At 52.3% G+C, this 19,757-nt stretch overlaps 1 protein-coding gene across 1 annotated transcript in view; it reads left to right on the forward strand.

Annotated features, from left to right (window-relative positions):
• The first annotated feature begins 1,048 nt into the window (after positions 1–1,048).
• LOC142907974 (uncharacterized) overlaps positions 1,049–19,757 on the forward strand; it is a 42,936-nt gene continuing 24,227 nt past the window's right edge. Inside the window, exons 1-2 of the mRNA XM_076058035.1 lie at positions 1,049–1,364; positions 3,349–3,455. Coding sequence (XP_075914150.1) covers positions 1,311–1,364; positions 3,349–3,455 — 161 coding nt within the window. The 5' untranslated portion in view covers positions 1,049–1,310. The remainder of the gene's footprint in view (positions 1,365–3,348; positions 3,456–19,757) is intronic.

Consider the following 19,757-nt stretch of genomic DNA (forward strand, 5'->3'; position numbering starts at 1 on the left):
AGTGGGTGAGTGAGTGGGTGAGTGGATGAGTGGGTGAGTGAGTGGGTGAGCGGGTGAGTGAGTGGGTGAGTGGGTGGATGAGTGGGTGAGTGAGTGGGTGAGTGGATGAGTGGGTGAATAAGTAGGTGAATGAGTAGGTGAGTGGGTGGGTGAGTGAGTGGGTGAGTGGATGAGTGAGTGAGTGGGTGAGTGGATGAGTGAGTGAGTGGGTGAGTGAGTGGGTGAGTGGATGTGGATCTGAGTGGACTTGCCGATGAGCGGTACCAGCGGTGTAAACATCGGCCTCTATGGGAGGAGGAGGATGCCCCTGACGGACGCTGCTACTGAGCAGTGCCAGGCTAGGTGCACGTCGAGGCTACTGGGCAGCTGGAGGCAGTCGCCCCTCCGGCAACAGCAGCGGATGGGGGGCAGAGGAGCGACGCTCACAACAACGGGCGGAGCGCCGGGCGGGTAAAACGCAGCGAGTTTGGGGGGGGGGGGAACAGCTGGTGGGTTGCATCTTGCAAGTTGACGTCTCTGTCGGCCAACTGCCGGTGACGTCACCGCCACTGTGTCTGAGATGACGTCAAACGCCAGTTATCTCGGCGATGACGTCAAACGCCAGCGCGTCTCGTCGGTTGACGCCTAAGCGTTAGTTACGCCTGCGATGACGTCACAAACGCCAGCGTGTCTCTCGTCGGTGACGTCAAACCGCCAGCGCGTTTGTCTCTCCTCGGTGACGTAAAAACGCCGGCGTGTCTCACGTCGGCGACGTCAAAAAGTGTCACTCTCGCGATGACGTCAAACCGCCGGCGTTTGACTCTCGTCAGTGACGTCAAACCACCGTCGGCGCGTGACTCTCGTCGGTGACGTCAAACCAGCCGTCGGCGCGTGCCTCTCGTCAGTGACGTCAGACCACCCGTCGGCGCGCGCCTCTCGGTTTGGACGTCAGACCAGCCGTCGGCGCGCGTCTCTCGTCGGTGACGTCAAACCGGCCGTCGGCGCGTGGTGTCTCTCGTTCGGTGACGTCAGACCACCCGTCGGCGCGCGTTGTCTCTCGTTCGGTGACGTCAGACCACCCGTCGGCGCGCGGCGTCTCTCGTTCGGTGACGTCAGACCACCCGTCGGCGCGCGGCGTCTCTCGTTCGGTGACGTGCCGGTCACGTGACGGTTCCCGCTTCTCGTTGATGACAGTAGCGCCTCCTGCGACTAAAACTTATCCGAGGCCGACTCAACAACAACACCACCACCACAATCCTCCTCCTCATCATCATCATCTCCTCCTTCATCGATAACCTCTTCAGGAGGAGGAGGGAGGAGGGTGGAGAGCCATGAAGAGAGGCGAGGAGGCGCGCGCCGTGCTGGCTAAGGAGGCTCAGACCAAGGCAAGGCCGCATTTTCCTGACGGGGTTACTTTTATTTCCCCCCCCCGCTGTCCTGCTTATAAGCCCACTGCCGCTGAAAACTTTTATCTTGTTGTTAATCATCATCGTTGTAATTGTCAGCATTGTAATTATTATAATTGTGATAATTGTAATTATGATTATAATTGTCATTTATATCATTCTCATTATTGTTGTCGTCGTCATCATTGTCGTAATTATGTCATCATTTTTATCATAATTATTAGAAATATCATTAGCAGCAGCATCATCATCATTGTTCGTGGTGGTTCCGCTTCTGTCATCAAAGTGTTGCCCGCTGCTCAGTGTTGGGAGTCTCTGTCGCTGTTGTGGTGCAGGCGACCTCTGTTGTGGCTGTTGTTGTTGTGGGTGGGTAAGTGGGTGGGTGAGTGGGTGGGTGGGTGAGTGGGTGGATGGGTGAGTGAGTGGGTGGGTGAGTGAGTGGGTGGGTGAGTGGGTGACTGAGTGAGTGAGAGTGGGTGAGTGAGTGGGTGAGTGAGTGGGTGAGTGGGTGGGTGAGTGAGTGAGAGTGGGTGCGTGAGTGGGTGGGTGGGTGAGTGAGTGAGTGGGTGGATGGGTGAGTGAGTGGGTGAGTGGGTGGGTGGGTGAGTGAGTGAGAGTGGGTGAGTGGGTGAGTGGGTGGGTGGGTGACTGAGTAGGTGAGTGGTTGAGTGGGTGGGTGAGTTGGTGGGTGAGTGGGTGGGTGGTTGAGTGGGTGGGTGAGTGGGTGAGTGGGTGGGTGAGTGGGTGAGTGGGTGGGTGAGAGGTTGGGTGAGTGAGTTGGTGGGTAAGTGGGTGGGTGAGTGGGTGGGTGGTGAGTGAGAGTGAGTGGGTGAGTGAGTGAGAGTTTTCCAGTCTCAGAAGGCCTGGATGGATTTATATATAAACTCGTGTTGTTCTATAAACTCTTGTAATATAAACTTAGATTATAAACGAGAACACACACACCAAGATCCCCCGTATAGCCTTCACAGACTATTGGGGAAAGTGCTGTTAGCACCTATGAAAGTCGGAATGGCACGCGAGGGTGGCCAGCACCACGCCCGGCCGCCTTTGTCTCCCCAGTGGCGATGTTTACTACACACAGCACCAGGTACTCATTTGAGGCTGAGTCGAGCTACGGGAGGAGGCCCAGGACCGGTTCAGATAATTATTATCGTCTCCGGTGTTGGCCGTGAGCGGGAATCGAACCTCGGATGTGGGGTTCGTAGCACGGCGCGCTAACCACTATGCCACCGCTCTTCACTTCAACACATACACACACGTGCGTACGCACACACACATACACAGACACACACACGCGTGCGTGCGCACACACACGTACACAGACGCACACGTAAACAGACGTACACAGACACACACACGTACACAGACGTACACAGACACACACACACGTACACAGACACACACACGTACACAGACACACACGTACACAGACACACACGTGCGTGCACACACACAGACACACGTACACAGACACACTCGTACACAGACATACACGTACGCACACACAACAACAGCCATTCACCACGAAGTGGCGGTGGGCGTCACCACGGCGCTTGTGCCAGGCTATGTGCACCTTGAGGCCACGTGAAGTGTCGAACGCCCGCCGGCAGGAGGTCACGGGGCAGACCCGGGTGCCACGGGTCGACTGACTTCGATGAGTGGCCGATGTACCACCTGTGCCCCCTACTGTGCCAACCCGCTGTGCTTTAGCCACCCGGCGCTCCGCTCGTTGTTGTGAGCGTCGCTCCTCCGCTGTTGATGCTGGAGGGCGACCGACTCCAACTGCCCAGTAGCAGCGTCCTTCAAGAGCCTCCTACACACACGTCCGCACACACACACGTACACGTACACACACGTACACACGTACAAACACATACACACACACACGTACACGTACGTACACACGCGCACGTACGTTGCGGCGTTGTGACATGGGGCCTTTTGTTTGTCGCTTGCCTAGGTGGTGATGAGGAGGCTGCCCCCGCATCTCACCAGCGAGCAGCTCCTGGAACAAGTCTCACCTCTGCCTGATCACGACTACTACTATTTCGTGCCCGCGGATCTGAGGTACCGGTAGCCGCCCGGCGTTTGGACATTAATCGGGAGGACCAGGCCTCTTTCTGCGCGGCGGAATGTTGACGGGGGGCGGTCTGCTTTGGGGCTTTCTCGGCAGTAATCTGCCGACGGACCGGTATCTGGCGGTGCGTTTAGACCACTGGTTCTGAAGCTTTGCTGCAGCCTTGTCCCCGCGTCTCTCTCCACTTGTCCCCAAGTCTCTCTCCGTCTCTCTCCGTCTCTCTCCGCGTGTCCCCACGTCTCTCTCCGTCTCTCTCCGTCTCCGCGTGTCACCGCGTGTCCCCACGTCTCTCTCCGCGTGTCCCTGCGTCTCTCTCCGTCTCTCTCCGCTCGTCCCCAAGTCTCTCTCCGTCTCTCTCCGCGTGTCCCCGTGCCTCTCTCCGCGTGTCTCCGTGTCTCTCTCCGAGTCTCTCTGCGCGTGTCCCCACGTCTCTCTCCGCGTGTCTCCGTGTCTCTCTCAATGTCTCTCTCCGCGTGTCCCCGCGTCTCTCTCCACCTCTCTCCGCTTGTCCCCGTGTCTCTCTCCGCGTGTTACCGTGTCTCTCTCCGCGTGTCCCCAAGTCTCTCTCTGCTTGTCCCCCGTGTCTCCCTCCGCGTGTTCCCAAGTCTCTCTCTGCTTGTCCCCCGTGTCTCACTCCGCGTGTTCCCAAGTCTCTCTCTGCTTGTCCCCGTGTCTCTCTCCGCGTGTCCTTCATGTATGTCGCATGTCACCATCCTCCCCGTGTCTCCGTGTTTTCCCTGGTGTGTGTATGTATGTTGAACTTCTTTCGCACCGTACGTTGGCATCTTTTGTAAGATGCCAACGTCTTGTGTAACCCCCTTGTGTAACAACCCCTTTGTGTAACAACACCTTGTGTAACCCTCTTGTGTAACCCCCCCTTGTGTAACCCCCCTTGTGTAACAACCCCCTTGTGTAACCCTCTTGTGTAACCCCCTTGTGTAACAACCCCCTTGTGTAACCCCCTTGTGTAACCCCCTTGTGTAACAACCCCCTTGTGTAACCCCCTTGTGTAACAACCCCTTGTGTAACCCCCTTGTGTAACCCCCTTGTGTAACAACCCCCTTGTGTAACCCCCTTGTGTAACAACCCTTGTGTACCCCCCTTGTGTAGCCCTCTTGTGTAACCCCCTTGTGTAACCCCCTTGTGTAACAACCCCTTGTGTAACCCCCTTGTGTAACAACCCCTTTGTGTAACAACCCCTTGTGTAACCCCCTTGTGTAACCCCCCTTGTGTAACCCCCCTTGTGCAACAACCCCCTTGTGTAACCCTCTTGTGTAACCCCCTTGTGTAACAACCCCCTTGTGTAACCCCCTTGTGTAACAACCCCCTTGTGTAACCCCCCTTGTGTAACAACCCTTGTGTACCCCCCTTGTGTAACCCCCTTGTGTAACCCCACTTTTGTAACCCCCCCTCGTGTAACCCCCTTGTGTAACCCCCTTGTCTAACCCCCCTTTTGTAACCCCCCTGTGTAACCCCCTTGTGTAACAACCCCTTGTGTAACACCCCCTTGTGTAACCCCCTTGTGTAACAACCCCTTGTGTAACCCCCTGGTGTAACAACCCTTGTGTAACCCCCTTGTGTATCCCCCTTGTGTAAACCCCTTGTGTAACCCCCTTGTTTAACAACCCATTGTGTAACCCCCTTGTGTAACCCCTTTGTGTAAACCCCTTGTGTAACCCCCCTTGTGTAACAACCCTTGTGTAACCCTCTTGTGTAACCCTCTTGTGTAACCCTCTTGTGTAACCCCTCCCTTGTGTAACCCCTCCCTTGTGTAACAACCCCTTGTGTAACCCCCTTGTGTAACCCCCTTGTGTAACCCCTTTGTGTAACAACCCCTTGTGTAACTCCCTTGTGTAACCCCCTTGTGTAACCCCCTTGTGTAACCCCTCTTGCGTAAGCCCCTTGTGTAACCCCCTTGTGTAACAACTCCTTGTGTAACCCTCTTGTGTAACCCCCTTGTGTAACCCCCTTGTGTAACCCTCTTGTGTAACCCTCTTGTGTAACCCCCTTGTGTAACCTCTCCCTTGTGTAACAACCCCTTGTGTAACAACCCCTTGTGTAACCCTCTTGTGTAACCTTGTGTAACCCCTTGTGTAACCCGCTTGTGCAACCCCTTTGTGTAACCCCCCCTTGTGTAACCCCTCTTGTGGAACCCCCTTGTGTAACAACCCCCTTGTGTAACACCCCCTTGTGTAACCCCTCTTGTGTAACCCCTCTTGTGTAACCCCCCTTGTGTAACCCCCTTGTGTAACCCCCCTTGTGTAACCCCCCCCTTGTGTAACCCCCTTGTGTAACCCCCCTTGTGTAACAACCCTTGTGTAACCCCCTTGAGTAACCCTCTTGTGTAACCCTCTTGTGTAACCCCCTTGTGTAACCCCCTTGTGTAACCCCCTTGTGCAACCCCCTTGTGTAACAACCCCTTGTGTAACCCCCTTGTGTAACAACCCCTTGTGTAACAACCCCTTGTGTAACCCTGTTGTGTAACCCCCTTGTCTAACAACCCTTGTGTAACCCCCTTGTGTAACCCTCTTGTGTAACCCCCTTCTGTAACCCCCCGTTGTGTAACCCCCTTGTGTAACAACCCCTTGTTTAACAACTCTTTGTGTAACCCCTTGTGTAACAACTCTTGTGTAACCCCCTTGTGTAACCCCCTTGGGTAACCCCCTTGTGTAACCCTCTTGTGTAACCCTTTTGTGTAACCCTCTTGTGTAACCCCTTGTGTAACAACCCCCTTGTGTAACCCCCTTGTGTAAACCCCTTGTGTTACCCCCTTGTGTAACAACCCCCTTGTGTAACAACCCCCCTGTGTAACCCCCTTGTGTAACCCTCTTGTGTAACCCTCTTGTGTAACCCCCTGTGTAACCCTCTTGTGTAACCCCCCCTTGTGTAACCCCCTTGTGTAAACCCCTTGGGTAACCCTCTTGTGTAACCCCCCTTGTGTAACCCCCTTGTGTAACCCTCTTGTGTAACCCCCTTGTGTAACCCCCTTGTGTAACCCCCTTGTGTTACCCTCTTGTGTAACCCCCCCTTGTGTAACCTCCTTGTGTAACAACCACCTTGTGTAACCCCCTTATGTAACCCTCTTGTGTAACCCTCTTGTGTAACCCCCTTGTGTAACCCTCTTGTGTAACAACCCCTTGTGTAACCCCTTTGTGTAACCCCCTTGTCTAACCCCCTTGTGTAACAACCCTTGTGTAACCCCCTTGTGTAACCCCCTTGTGTAACAACCCTTGTGTAACCCCCTTGTGTAACCCCCCCCCCCCTTGTGTAACCCCCCCTTGTGTAACCCCTTGTGTAACCCCCTTGTGTAACAACCCTTGTGTAACCCCCTTGTGTAACCTCCTTGTGTACCCCTCTTGTGTAACAACCCCTTGTGTAACAACCCTTGTGTAACCCCCTTGTGTAACCCTCTTGTGTAACCCCCTTGTGTAACCCTCTTGTGTAACCCCCTTGTGTAACAACCCCTTGTGTAACCCCCTTGTGTAACAACCCCTTTGTGTAACAACCCCTTGTGTAACCCCCTTGTGTAACCTCTCCCTTGTGTAACAACCCCTTGTGTAACAACCCCTTGTGTAACCCTCTTGTGTAACCTTCTTGTGTAACCCCTTGTGTAACCCGCTTGTGCAACCCTTTTGTGTAACCCCCCCTTGTGTAACCCCTCTTGTGGAACCCCCTTGTGTAACAACCCCCTTGTGTAACACCCCCTTGTGTAACCCCTCTTGTGTAACCCCCCTTGTGTAACCCCCTTGTGTAACCCCCCTTGTGTAACCCCCCCCTTGTGTAACCCCCTTGTGTAACCCCCCTTGTGTAACAACCCTTGTGTAACCCCCTTGTGTAACCCTCTTGTGTAACCCTCTTGTGTAACCCCCTTGTGTAACCCCCTTGTGTAACCCCCTTGTGCAACCCCCTTGTGCAACCCCCTTGTGTAACAACCCCTTGTGTAACCCCCTTGTGTAACAACCCCTTGTGTAACAACCCCTTGTGTAACCCCGTTGTGTAACCCCCTTGTCTAACAACCCTTGTGTAACCCCCTTGTGTAACCCTCTTGTGTAACCCCCTTCTGTAACCCCCCGTTGTGTAACCCCCTTGTGTAACAACCCCTTGTTTAACAACTCTTTGTGTAACCCCTTGTGTAACAACTCTTGTGTAACCCCCTTGTGTAACCCCCTTGGGTAACCCCCTTGTGTAACCCTCTTGTGTAACCCTTTTGTGTAACCCTCTTGTGTAACCCCTTGTGTAACAACCCCCTTGTGTAACCCCCTTGTGTAAACCCCTTGTGTTACCCCCTTGTGTAACAACCCCCTTGTGTAACAACCCCCCTGTGTAACCCCCTTGTGTAACCCTCTTGTGTAACCCTCTTGTGTAACCCCCTGTGTAACCCTCTTGTGTAACCCCCCCTTGTGTAACCCCCTTGTGTAAACCCCTTGGGTAACCCTCTTGTGTAACCCCCCTTGTGTAACCCCCTTGTGTAACCCTCTTGTGTAACCCCCTTGTGTAACCCCCTTGTGTAACCCCCTTGTGTAACCCCCTTGTGTAACCCCCTTGTGTAACCCTCTTGTGTAACCCCCCCTTGTGTAACCTCCTTGTGTAACAACCACCTTGTGTAACCCCCTTATGTAACCCTCTTGTGTAACCCTCTTGTGTAACCCCCTTGTGTAACCCTCTTGTGTAACAACCCCTTGTGTAACCCCTTTGTGTAACCCCCTTGTCTAACCCCCTTGTGTAACAACCCTTGTGTAACCCCCTTGTGTAACCCCCTTGTGTAACAACCCTTGTGTAACCCCCCCCCTTGTGTAACCCCCCCCTTGTGTAACCCCCCCCTTGTGTAACCCCTTGTGTAACCCCCTTGTGTAACAACCCTTGTGTAACCCCCTTGTGTAACCTCCTTGTGTACCCCTCTTGTGTAACAACCCCTTGTGTAACAACCCTTGTGTAACCCCCTTGTGTAACCCTCTTGTGTAACCCCCTTGTGTAACCCTCTTGTGTAACCCCCTTGTGTAACAACCCCTTGTGTAACCCCCTTGTGTAACAACCCCTTTGTGTAACAACCCCTTGTGTAACCCCCTTGTGTAACCCCCCATTGTGTAACCCCCCTTGTGTAACAACCCCCGTGTGTAACCCTCTTGTGTATCCCCCTTGTGTAACCCCCTTGTGTAACAACTCCCTTGTGTAACCCCCTTGTGTAACAACTCCCTTGTGTAACAACTCCCTTGTGTAACCCCCTTGTGTAACAACCCCTTGTGTAACCCACTTGTGTAACCCCCTTGTGTAACCCCCTTGTGTAACAACCCCCTTGTGTAACCCCGTTGTGTAACCCCCCTTTTGTATCCCCCCTTGTGTAACCACCTTGTGTAACCCCCTTGTGTAACAACCCTTGTGTACCCCCCTTGTCTAACCCCCCTTTTGTAACCCCCTTGTGTAACCCCCTTGTGTAACAACCCCTTGTGTAACACCCCCTTGTGTAACCCCCTTGTGTAACAACCCCTTGTGTAACCCCCTTGTGTAACAACCCTTGTGTAACCCCCTGTGTAACCCTCTTGTGTAACCCCCCCTTGTGTAACCCCCTTGTGTAAACCCCTTGGGTAACCCTCTTGTGTAACCCCCCTTGTGTAACCCCCTTGTGTAACCCTCTTGTGTAACCCCCTTGTGTAACCCCCTTGTGTAACCCCCTTGTGTTACCCTCTTGTGTAACCCCCCCTTGTGTAACCTCCTTGTGTAACAACCACCTTGTGTAACCCCCTTATGTAACCCTCTTGTGTAACCCTCTTGTGTAACCCCCTTGTGTAACCCTCTTGTGTAACAACCCCTTGTGTAACCCCTTTGTGTAACCCCCTTGTCTAACCCCCTTGTGTAACAACCCTTGTGTAACCCCCTTGTGTAACCCCCTTGTGTAACAACCCTTGTGTAACCCCCTTGTGTAACCCCCCCCTTGTGTAACCCCCCCTTGTGTAACCCCTTGTGTAACCCCCTTGTGTAACAACCCTTGTGTAACCCCCTTGTGTAACCTCCTTGTGTACCCCTCTTGTGTAACAACCCCTTGTGTAACAACCCTTGTGTAACCCCCTTGTGTAACCCTCTTGTGTAACCCCCTTGTGTAACCCTCTTGTGTAACCCCCTTGTGTAACAACCCCTTGTGTAACCCCCTTGTGTAACAACCCCTTTGTGTAACAACCCCTTGTGTAACCCCCTTGTGTAACCTCTCCCTTGTGTAACAACCCCTTGTGTAACAACCCCTTGTGTAACTCCCTTGTGTAACCCCCTTGTGTAACCCCCTTGTGTAACCCCTCTTGCGTAAGCCCCTTGTGTAACCCCCTTGTGTAACAACTCCTTGTGTAACCCTCTTGTGTAACCCCCTTGTGTAACCCCCTTGTGTAACCCTCTTGTGTAACCCTCTTGTGTAACCCCCTTGTGTAACCTCTCCCTTGTGTAACAACCCCTTGTGTAACAACCCCTTGTGTAACCCTCTTGTGTAACCTTGTGTAACCCCTTGTGTAACCCGCTTGTGCAACCCCTTTGTGTAACCCCCCCTTGTGTAACCCCTCTTGTGGAACCCCCTTGTGTAACAACCCCCTTGTGTAACACCCCCTTGTGTAACCCCTCTTGTGTAACCCCTCTTGTGTAACCCCCCTTGTGTAACCCCCTTGTGTAACCCCCCTTGTGTAACCCCCCCCTTGTGTAACCCCCTTGTGTAACCCCCCTTGTGTAACAACCCTTGTGTAACCCCCTTGAGTAACCCTCTTGTGTAACCCTCTTGTGTAACCCCCTTGTGTAACCCCCTTGTGTAACCCCCTTGTGCAACCCCCTTGTGTAACAACCCCTTGTGTAACCCCCTTGTGTAACAACCCCTTGTGTAACAACCCCTTGTGTAACCCTGTTGTGTAACCCCCTTGTCTAACAACCCTTGTGTAACCCCCTTGTGTAACCCTCTTGTGTAACCCCCTTCTGTAACCCCCCGTTGTGTAACCCCCTTGTGTAACAACCCCTTGTTTAACAACTCTTTGTGTAACCCCTTGTGTAACAACTCTTGTGTAACCCCCTTGTGTAACCCCCTTGGGTAACCCCCTTGTGTAACCCTCTTGTGTAACCCTTTTGTGTAACCCTCTTGTGTAACCCCTTGTGTAACAACCCCCTTGTGTAACCCCCTTGTGTAAACCCCTTGTGTTACCCCCTTGTGTAACAACCCCCTTGTGTAACAACCCCCCTGTGTAACCCCCTTGTGTAACCCTCTTGTGTAACCCTCTTGTGTAACCCCCTGTGTAACCCTCTTGTGTAACCCCCCCTTGTGTAACCCCCTTGTGTAAACCCCTTGGGTAACCCTCTTGTGTAACCCCCCTTGTGTAACCCCCTTGTGTAACCCTCTTGTGTAACCCCCTTGTGTAACCCCCTTGTGTAACCCCCTTGTGTTACCCTCTTGTGTAACCCCCCCTTGTGTAACCTCCTTGTGTAACAACCACCTTGTGTAACCCCCTTATGTAACCCTCTTGTGTAACCCTCTTGTGTAACCCCCTTGTGTAACCCTCTTGTGTAACAACCCCTTGTGTAACCCCTTTGTGTAACCCCCTTGTCTAACCCCCTTGTGTAACAACCCTTGTGTAACCCCCTTGTGTAACCCCCTTGTGTAACAACCCTTGTGTAACCCCCTTGTGTAACCCCCCCCCCCTTGTGTAACCCCCCCTTGTGTAACCCCTTGTGTAACCCCCTTGTGTAACAACCCTTGTGTAACCCCCTTGTGTAACCTCCTTGTGTACCCCTCTTGTGTAACAACCCCTTGTGTAACAACCCTTGTGTAACCCCCTTGTGTAACCCTCTTGTGTAACCCCCTTGTGTAACCCTCTTGTGTAACCCCCTTGTGTAACAACCCCTTGTGTAACCCCCTTGTGTAACAACCCCTTTGTGTAACAACCCCTTGTGTAACCCCCTTGTGTAACCTCTCCCTTGTGTAACAACCCCTTGTGTAACAACCCCTTGTGTAACCCTCTTGTGTAACCTTCTTGTGTAACCCCTTGTGTAACCCGCTTGTGCAACCCTTTTGTGTAACCCCCCCTTGTGTAACCCCTCTTGTGGAACCCCCTTGTGTAACAACCCCCTTGTGTAACACCCCCTTGTGTAACCCCTCTTGTGTAACCCCCCTTGTGTAACCCCCTTGTGTAACCCCCCTTGTGTAACCCCCCCCTTGTGTAACCCCCTTGTGTAACCCCCCTTGTGTAACAACCCTTGTGTAACCCCCTTGTGTAACCCTCTTGTGTAACCCTCTTGTGTAACCCCCTTGTGTAACCCCCTTGTGTAACCCCCTTGTGCAACCCCCTTGTGCAACCCCCTTGTGTAACAACCCCTTGTGTAACCCCCTTGTGTAACAACCCCTTGTGTAACAACCCCTTGTGTAACCCCGTTGTGTAACCCCCTTGTCTAACAACCCTTGTGTAACCCCCTTGTGTAACCCTCTTGTGTAACCCCCTTCTGTAACCCCCCGTTGTGTAACCCCCTTGTGTAACAACCCCTTGTTTAACAACTCTTTGTGTAACCCCTTGTGTAACAACTCTTGTGTAACCCCCTTGTGTAACCCCCTTGGGTAACCCCCTTGTGTAACCCTCTTGTGTAACCCTTTTGTGTAACCCTCTTGTGTAACCCCTTGTGTAACAACCCCCTTGTGTAACCCCCTTGTGTAAACCCCTTGTGTTACCCCCTTGTGTAACAACCCCCTTGTGTAACAACCCCCCTGTGTAACCCCCTTGTGTAACCCTCTTGTGTAACCCTCTTGTGTAACCCCCTGTGTAACCCTCTTGTGTAACCCCCCCTTGTGTAACCCCCTTGTGTAAACCCCTTGGGTAACCCTCTTGTGTAACCCCCCTTGTGTAACCCCCTTGTGTAACCCTCTTGTGTAACCCCCTTGTGTAACCCCCTTGTGTAACCCCCTTGTGTAACCCCCTTGTGTAACCCTATTGTGTAACCCCCCCTTGTGTAACCTCCTTGTGTAACAACCACCTTGTGTAACCCCCTTATGTAACCCTCTTGTGTAACCCTCTTGTGTAACCCCCTTGTGTAACCCTCTTGTGTAACAACCCCTTGTGTAACCCCTTTGTGTAACCCCCTTGTCTAACCCCCTTGTGTAACAACCCTTGTGTAACCCCCTTGTGTAACCCCCTTGTGTAACAACCCTTGTGTAACCCCCCCCCTTGTGTAACCCCCCCCTTGTGTAACCCCCCCCTTGTGTAACCCCTTGTGTAACCCCCTTGTGTAACAACCCTTGTGTAACCCCCTTGTGTAACCTCCTTGTGTACCCCTCTTGTGTAACAACCCCTTGTGTAACAACCCTTGTGTAACCCCCTTGTGTAACCCTCTTGTGTAACCCCCTTGTGTAACCCTCTTGTGTAACCCCCTTGTGTAACAACCCCTTGTGTAACCCCCTTGTGTAACAACCCCTTTGTGTAACAACCCCTTGTGTAACCCCCTTGTGTAACCCCCCATTGTGTAACCCCCCTTGTGTAACAACCCCCGTGTGTAACCCTCTTGTGTATCCCCCTTGTGTAACCCCCTTGTGTAACAACTCCCTTGTGTAACCCCCTTGTGTAACAACTCCCTTGTGTAACAACTCCCTTGTGTAACCCCCTTGTGTAACAACCCCTTGTGTAACCCACTTGTGTAACCCCCTTGTGTAACCCCCTTGTGTAACAACCCCCTTGTGTAACCCCGTTGTGTAACCCCCCTTTTGTATCCCCCCTTGTGTAACCACCTTGTGTAACCCCCTTGTGTAACAACCCTTGTGTACCCCCCTTGTCTAACCCCCCTTTTGTAACCCCCTTGTGTAACCCCCTTGTGTAACAACCCCTTGTGTAACACCCCCTTGTGTAACCCCCTTGTGTAACAACCCCTTGTGTAACCCCCTTGTGTAACAACCCTTGTGTAACCCCCTGTGTAACCCTCTTGTGTAACCCCCCCTTGTGTAACCCCCTTGTGTAAACCCCTTGGGTAACCCTCTTGTGTAACCCCCCTTGTGTAACCCCCTTGTGTAACCCTCTTGTGTAACCCCCTTGTGTAACCCCCTTGTGTAACCCCCTTGTGTTACCCTCTTGTGTAACCCCCCCTTGTGTAACCTCCTTGTGTAACAACCACCTTGTGTAACCCCCTTATGTAACCCTCTTGTGTAACCCTCTTGTGTAACCCCCTTGTGTAACCCTCTTGTGTAACAACCCCTTGTGTAACCCCTTTGTGTAACCCCCTTGTCTAACCCCCTTGTGTAACAACCCTTGTGTAACCCCCTTGTGTAACCCCCTTGTGTAACAACCCTTGTGTAACCCCCTTGTGTAACCCCCCCCTTGTGTAACCCCCCCTTGTGTAACCCCTTGTGTAACCCCCTTGTGTAACAACCCTTGTGTAACCCCCTTGTGTAACCTCCTTGTGTACCCCTCTTGTGTAACAACCCCTTGTGTAACAACCCTTGTGTAACCCCCTTGTGTAACCCTCTTGTGTAACCCCCTTGTGTAACCCTCTTGTGTAACCCCCTTGTGTAACAACCCCTTGTGTAACCCCCTTGTGTAACAACCCCTTTGTGTAACAACCCCTTGTGTAACCCCCTTGTGTAACCTCTCCCTTGTGTAACAACCCCTTGTGTAACAACCCCTTGTGTAACCCTCTTGTGTAACCTTCTTGTGTAACCCCTTGTGTAACCCGCTTGTGCAACCCTTTTGTGTAACCCCCCCTTGTGTAACCCCTCTTGTGGAACCCCCTTGTGTAACAACCCCCTTGTGTAACACCCCCTTGTGTAACCCCTCTTGTGTAACCCCCCTTGTGTAACCCCCTTGTGTAACCCCCCTTGTGTAACCCCCCCCTTGTGTAACCCCCTTGTGTAACCCCCCTTGTGTAACAACCCTTGTGTAACCCCCTTGTGTAACCCTCTTGTGTAACCCCCTTGTGTAACCCCCTTGTGTAACCCCCTTGTGTAACCCCCTTGTGCAACCCCCTTGTGCAACCCCCTTGTGTAACAACCCCTTGTGTAACCCCCTTGTGTAACAACCCCTTGTGTAACAACCCCTTGTGTAACCCCGTTGTGTAACCCCCTTGTCTAACAACCCTTGTGTAACCCCCTTGTGTAACCCTCTTGTGTAACCCCCTTCTGTAACCCCCCGTTGTGTAACCCCCTTGTGTAACAACCCCTTGTTTAACAACTCTTTGTGTAACCCCTTGTGTAACAACTCTTGTGTAACCCCCTTGTGTAACCCCCTTGGGTAACCCCCTTGTGTAACCCTCTTGTGTAACCCTTTTGTGTAACCCTCTTGTGTAACCCCTTGTGTAACAACCCCCTTGTGTAACCCCCTTGTGTAAACCCCTTGTGTTACCCCCTTGTGTAACAACCCCCTTGTGTAACAACCCCCCTGTGTAACCCCCTTGTGTAACCCTCTTGTGTAACCCTCTTGTGTAACCCCCTGTGTAACCCTCTTGTGTAACCCCCCCTTGTGTAACCCCCTTGTGTAAACCCCTTGGGTAACCCTCTTGTGTAACCCCCCTTGTGTAACCCCCTTGTGTAACCCTCTTGTGTAACCCCCTTGTGTAACCCCCTTGTGTAACCCCCTTGTGTAACCCCCTTGTGTAACCCTCTTGTGTAACCCCCCCTTGTGTAACCTCCTTGTGTAACAACCACCTTGTGTAACCCCCTTATGTAACCCTCTTGTGTAACCCTCTTGTGTAACCCCCTTGTGTAACCCTCTTGTGTAACAACCCCTTGTGTAACCCCTTTGTGTAACCCCCTTGTCTAACCCCCTTGTGTAACAACCCTTGTGTAACCCCCTTGTGTAACCCCCTTGTGTAACAACCCTTGTGTAACCCCCCCCTTGTGTAACCCCCCCCTTGTGTAACCCCCCCCTTGTGTAACCCCTTGTGTAACCCCCTTGTGTAACAACCCTTGTGTAACCCCCTTGTGTAACCTCCTTGTGTACCCCTCTTGTGTAACAACCCCTTGTGTAACAACCCTTGTGTAACCCCCTTGTGTAACCCTCTTGTGTAACCCCCTTGTGTAACCCTCTTGTGTAACCCCCTTGTGTAACAACCCCTTGTGTAACCCCCTTGTGTAACAACCCCTTTGTGTAACAACCCCTTGTGTAACCCCCTTGTGTAACCCCCCATTGTGTAACCCCCCTTGTGTAACAACCCCCGTGTGTAACCCTCTTGTGTATCCCCCTTGTGTAACCCCCTTGTGTAACAACTCCCTTGTGTAACCCCCTTGTGTAACAACTCCCTTGTGTAACAACTCCCTTGTGTAACCCCCTTGTGTAACAACCCCTTGTGTAACCCACTTGTGTAACCCCCTTGTGTAACCCCCTTGTGTAACAACCCCCTTGTGTAACCCCGTTGTGTAACCCCCCTTTTGTATCCCCCCTTGTGTAACCACCTTGTGTAACCCCCTTGTGTAACAACCCTTGTGTACCCCCCTTGTCTAACCCCCCTTTTGTAACCCCCTTGTGTAACCCCCTTGTGTAACAACCCCTTGTGTAACACCCCCTTGTGTAACCCCCTTGTGTAACAACCCCTTGTGTAACCCCCTTGTGTAACAACCCTTGTGTAACCCCCTTGTGTAACCCCCTTGTGTAACAACCCCTTGTGTAACCCCCTTGTGTAACCCCCTTGTGTAAACCCCTTGTGTAACCCTCCTTGTGTAACAACCCCTTGTGTAACACCCCCTTGTGTAACCCCCCTTGTGTAACAACCCTTGTGTAACCCTCTTGTGTAACCCTCTTGTGTAACCCCCTTGTGTAACCCCTCCCTTGTGTAACAACCCCTTGTGTAACCCCCTTGTGTAACCCTCTTGTGTAACCCCTTTGTGTAACAACCCCTTGTGTAACCCCTCTTGTGTAACCCCTCTTGTGTAACCCCCTTGTGTAACCCCCTTGTGTAACCCTCTTGTGTAACCCTCTTGTGTAACCCCCTTGTGTAACCCCTCCCTTGTGTAACAACCCCTTGTGTAACAACCCCTTGTGTAACCCTCTTGTGTAACCCTCTTGTGTAACCCCTTGTGTAACCCCCTTGTGCAACCCCTTTGTGTAACCCCCCCCTTGTGTAACCCCTCTTGTGGAACCCCCTTGTGTAACAACCCCCTTGTGTAACCCCCTTGTGTAACACCCCCTTGTGTAACCCCTTTTGTGTAACTCCCCCTTGTGTAACAACCCTTGTGTAACCCCCTTGTGTAACAACCCTTGTGTAACCCCCTTGTGTAACCCCCCTTGTGTAACCCCTTGTGTAACCCCCTTGTGTAACAGCCCTTGTGTAACCCCCTTGTGTAACCTCCTTGTGTACCCCTCTTGTGTAACACCCCTTGTTTAACCCCCTTGTGTAACCCTCTTGTGTAACCCCCTTGTGTAACCCTCTTGTGTAACCCCCTTGTGTAACCCCCTTGTGTAACAACCCCTTGTGTAACCCCCTTGTGTAACAACCCCTTGTGTAACCCTCTTGTGTAACCCCCCCCTTGTGTAACCCCCCTTGTGTAACAACCCCCTTGTGTAACCCTCTTGTGTAACCCCTTTGTGCAACAACCCCCTTGTGTAACCCCCTTGTGTAACCCCCTTGTGTAACAACCCCCTTGTGTAACCCCCTTGTGTAACAACCCCTTGTGTAACCCGCTTGTGTAACCCCCTTGTGTAACCCCCTTGTGTAACAACCCCCTTGTGTAACCCCCTTGTGTAACAACCCTTGTGTAACCCCCTTGTGTAACCCCCTTGTGTAACCCCCTTGTGTAACCCCCTTGTGTAACAACCCCTTGTGTAACCCCCTTGTGTAACAACCTCTTTGTGTAACAACCTCTTGTGTAACCCCCTTGTGTAACAACCCCCTTGTGTAACCCCCTTGTGTAACAACCCTTGTGTACCCCTCTTGTGTAACCCTCTTGTGTAACCCCCTTGTGTAACCCCCTTGTGTAACAACCCCTTGTGTAACCCCCTTGTGTAACAACCTCTTTGTGTAACAACCTCTTGTGTAACCCCCTTGTGTAACCCCCCCTTGTGTAACCCCCCTTGTGTAACAACCCTCTTGTGTAACCCTCTTGTGTAACCCCCTTGTGTAACAACCCCCTTGTGTAACCCCCTTGTGTAACAACCCCCTTGTGTAACCCCCTTGTGTAACAACCCCTTGTGTAACCCCCTTGTGTAACCCTCTTGTGTAACCCCCCTTGTGTAACCCCCCTTGTGTAACAACCCTTGTGTACCCCCCTTGTGTAACCCCCTTGTGTAACCCCACTTTTGTAACCCCCCCTCGTGTAACCCCCTTGTGTAACCCCCTTGTCTAACCCCCCTTTTGTAACCCCCTTGTGTAACCCCCTTGTGTAACAACCCCTTGTGTAACACCCCCTTGTGTAACCCCCTTGTGTAACAACCCCTTGTGTAACCCCCTTGTGTAACAACCCTTGTGTAACCCCCTTGTGTAACCCCCTTGTGTAAACCCCTTGTGTAACCCCCTTGTGTAACAACCCCTTGTGTAACCCCCTTGTGTAACCCCCTTGTGTAAACCCCTTGTGTAACCCCCCTTGTGTGACAACCCTTGTGTAACCCTCTTGTGTAACCCTCTTGTGTAACCCTCTTGTGTAACCCCCTTGTGTAACCCCTCCCTTGTGTAACAACCCCTTGTGTAACAACCCCTTGTGTAACCCCCTTGTGTAACCCCCTTGTGTAACCCCTTTGTGTAACCCCCCTTGTGTAACAACCCTTGTGTACCCCCCTTGTGTAACCCCACTTTTGTAACCCCCCCTCGTGTAACCCCCTTGTGTAACCCCCTTGTCTAACCCCCCTTTTGTAACCCCCTTGTGTAACCCCCTTGTGTAACCCCCTTGTGTAACAACCCCTTGTGTAACACCCCCTTGTGTACCCCCCTTGTGTAACAACCCCTTGTGTAACCCCCTTGTGTAACAACCCTTGTGTAACCCCTTGTGTAACAACCCTTGTGTAACCCCCTTGTGTAACCCCCTTGTGTAAACCCCTTGTGTAACCCCCTTGTGTAACAACCCCTTGTGTAACCCCCTTGTGTAAACCCCTTGTGTAACCCCCCTTGTATGACAACCCTTGTGTAACCCTCTTGTGTAACCCTCTTGTGTAACCCCCTTGTGTAACCCCTCCCTTGTGTAACAACCCCTTGTGTAACAACCCCTTGTGTAACAACCCCTTGTGTCACCCCCTTGTGTAACCCCTTTGTGTACCAACCCCTTGTGTAACTCCCTTGTGTAACACCCTTGTGTAACCCCTCTTGCGTAAGCCCCTTGTGTAACCCCCTTGTGTAACCCCCTTGTGTAACAACTCCTTGTGTAACCCCCTTGTGTAACCCCCTTGTGTAACCCTCTTGTGTAACCCCCTTGTGTAACCCCTCCCTTGTGTAACAACCCCTTGTGTAACAACCCCTTGTGTAACCCTCTTGTGTAACCCCTTGTGTAACCCCCTTGTGCAACCCCTTTGTGTAACCCCCCCTTGTGTAACCCCTCTTGTGGAACCCCCTTGTGTAACAACCCCCTTGTGTAACACCCCTTTGTGTAACCCCTCTTTGTGTAACCCCCCCTTGTGTAACCCCCTTGTGTAACCCCCCCTTGTGTAACCCCCCCTTGTGTAACCCCCTTGTGTAACCCCCCTTGTGTAACAACCCTTATGTAACCCCCTTGTGTAACCCTCTTGTGTAACCCTCTTGTGCAACCCCCTTGTGTAACCCCCTTGTGTAACTCCTCTTGTGTAACCCCCTTGTGTAACCCCCTTGTGTAACCCCCTTGTGTAACAACCCCTTGTGTAACCCCCTTGTGTAACAACCCCTTGTGTAACCCCCTTGTGTAAACCCCTTGTGTAACCCCCCTTGTGTAACAACCCTCTTGTGTAACCCCCTTGTGTAACCCCCTTGTGTAACAACTCCTTGTGTAACCCTCTTGTGTAACCCCCTTGTGTAACCCCCTTGTGTAACCCTCTTGTGTAACCCTCTTGTGTAACCCCTCCCTTGTGTAACAACCCCTTGTGTAACAACCCCTTGTGTAACCCTCTTGTGTAACCCCTTGTGTAACCCCCTTGTGCAACCCCTTTGTGTAACCCCCCCCCCCCCTTGTGTAACCCCTCTTGTGGAACCCCCTTGTGTAACAACCCCCTTGTGTAACACCCCTTTGTGTAACCCCTCTTGTGTAACCCCCCCCTTGTGTAACCCCCTTGTGTAACCCCCCTTGTGTAACCCCCCCCTTGTGTAACCCCCCTTGTGTAACAACCCTTGTGTAACCCCCTTGTGTAACCCCCTTGTGTAACCCCCTTGTGTAACAACTCCTTGTGTAACCCCCTTGTGTAACCCCCTCG

This window comes from Petromyzon marinus (assembly GCF_048934315.1).
Source record: "Petromyzon marinus isolate PM22_M1 ecotype Great Lakes invasive population chromosome 67 unlocalized genomic scaffold, UKy_Petmar_22M1.pri1.0 chr67_unloc.5, whole genome shotgun sequence".
NCBI lineage: Eukaryota > Metazoa > Chordata > Hyperoartia > Petromyzontiformes > Petromyzontidae > Petromyzon > Petromyzon marinus.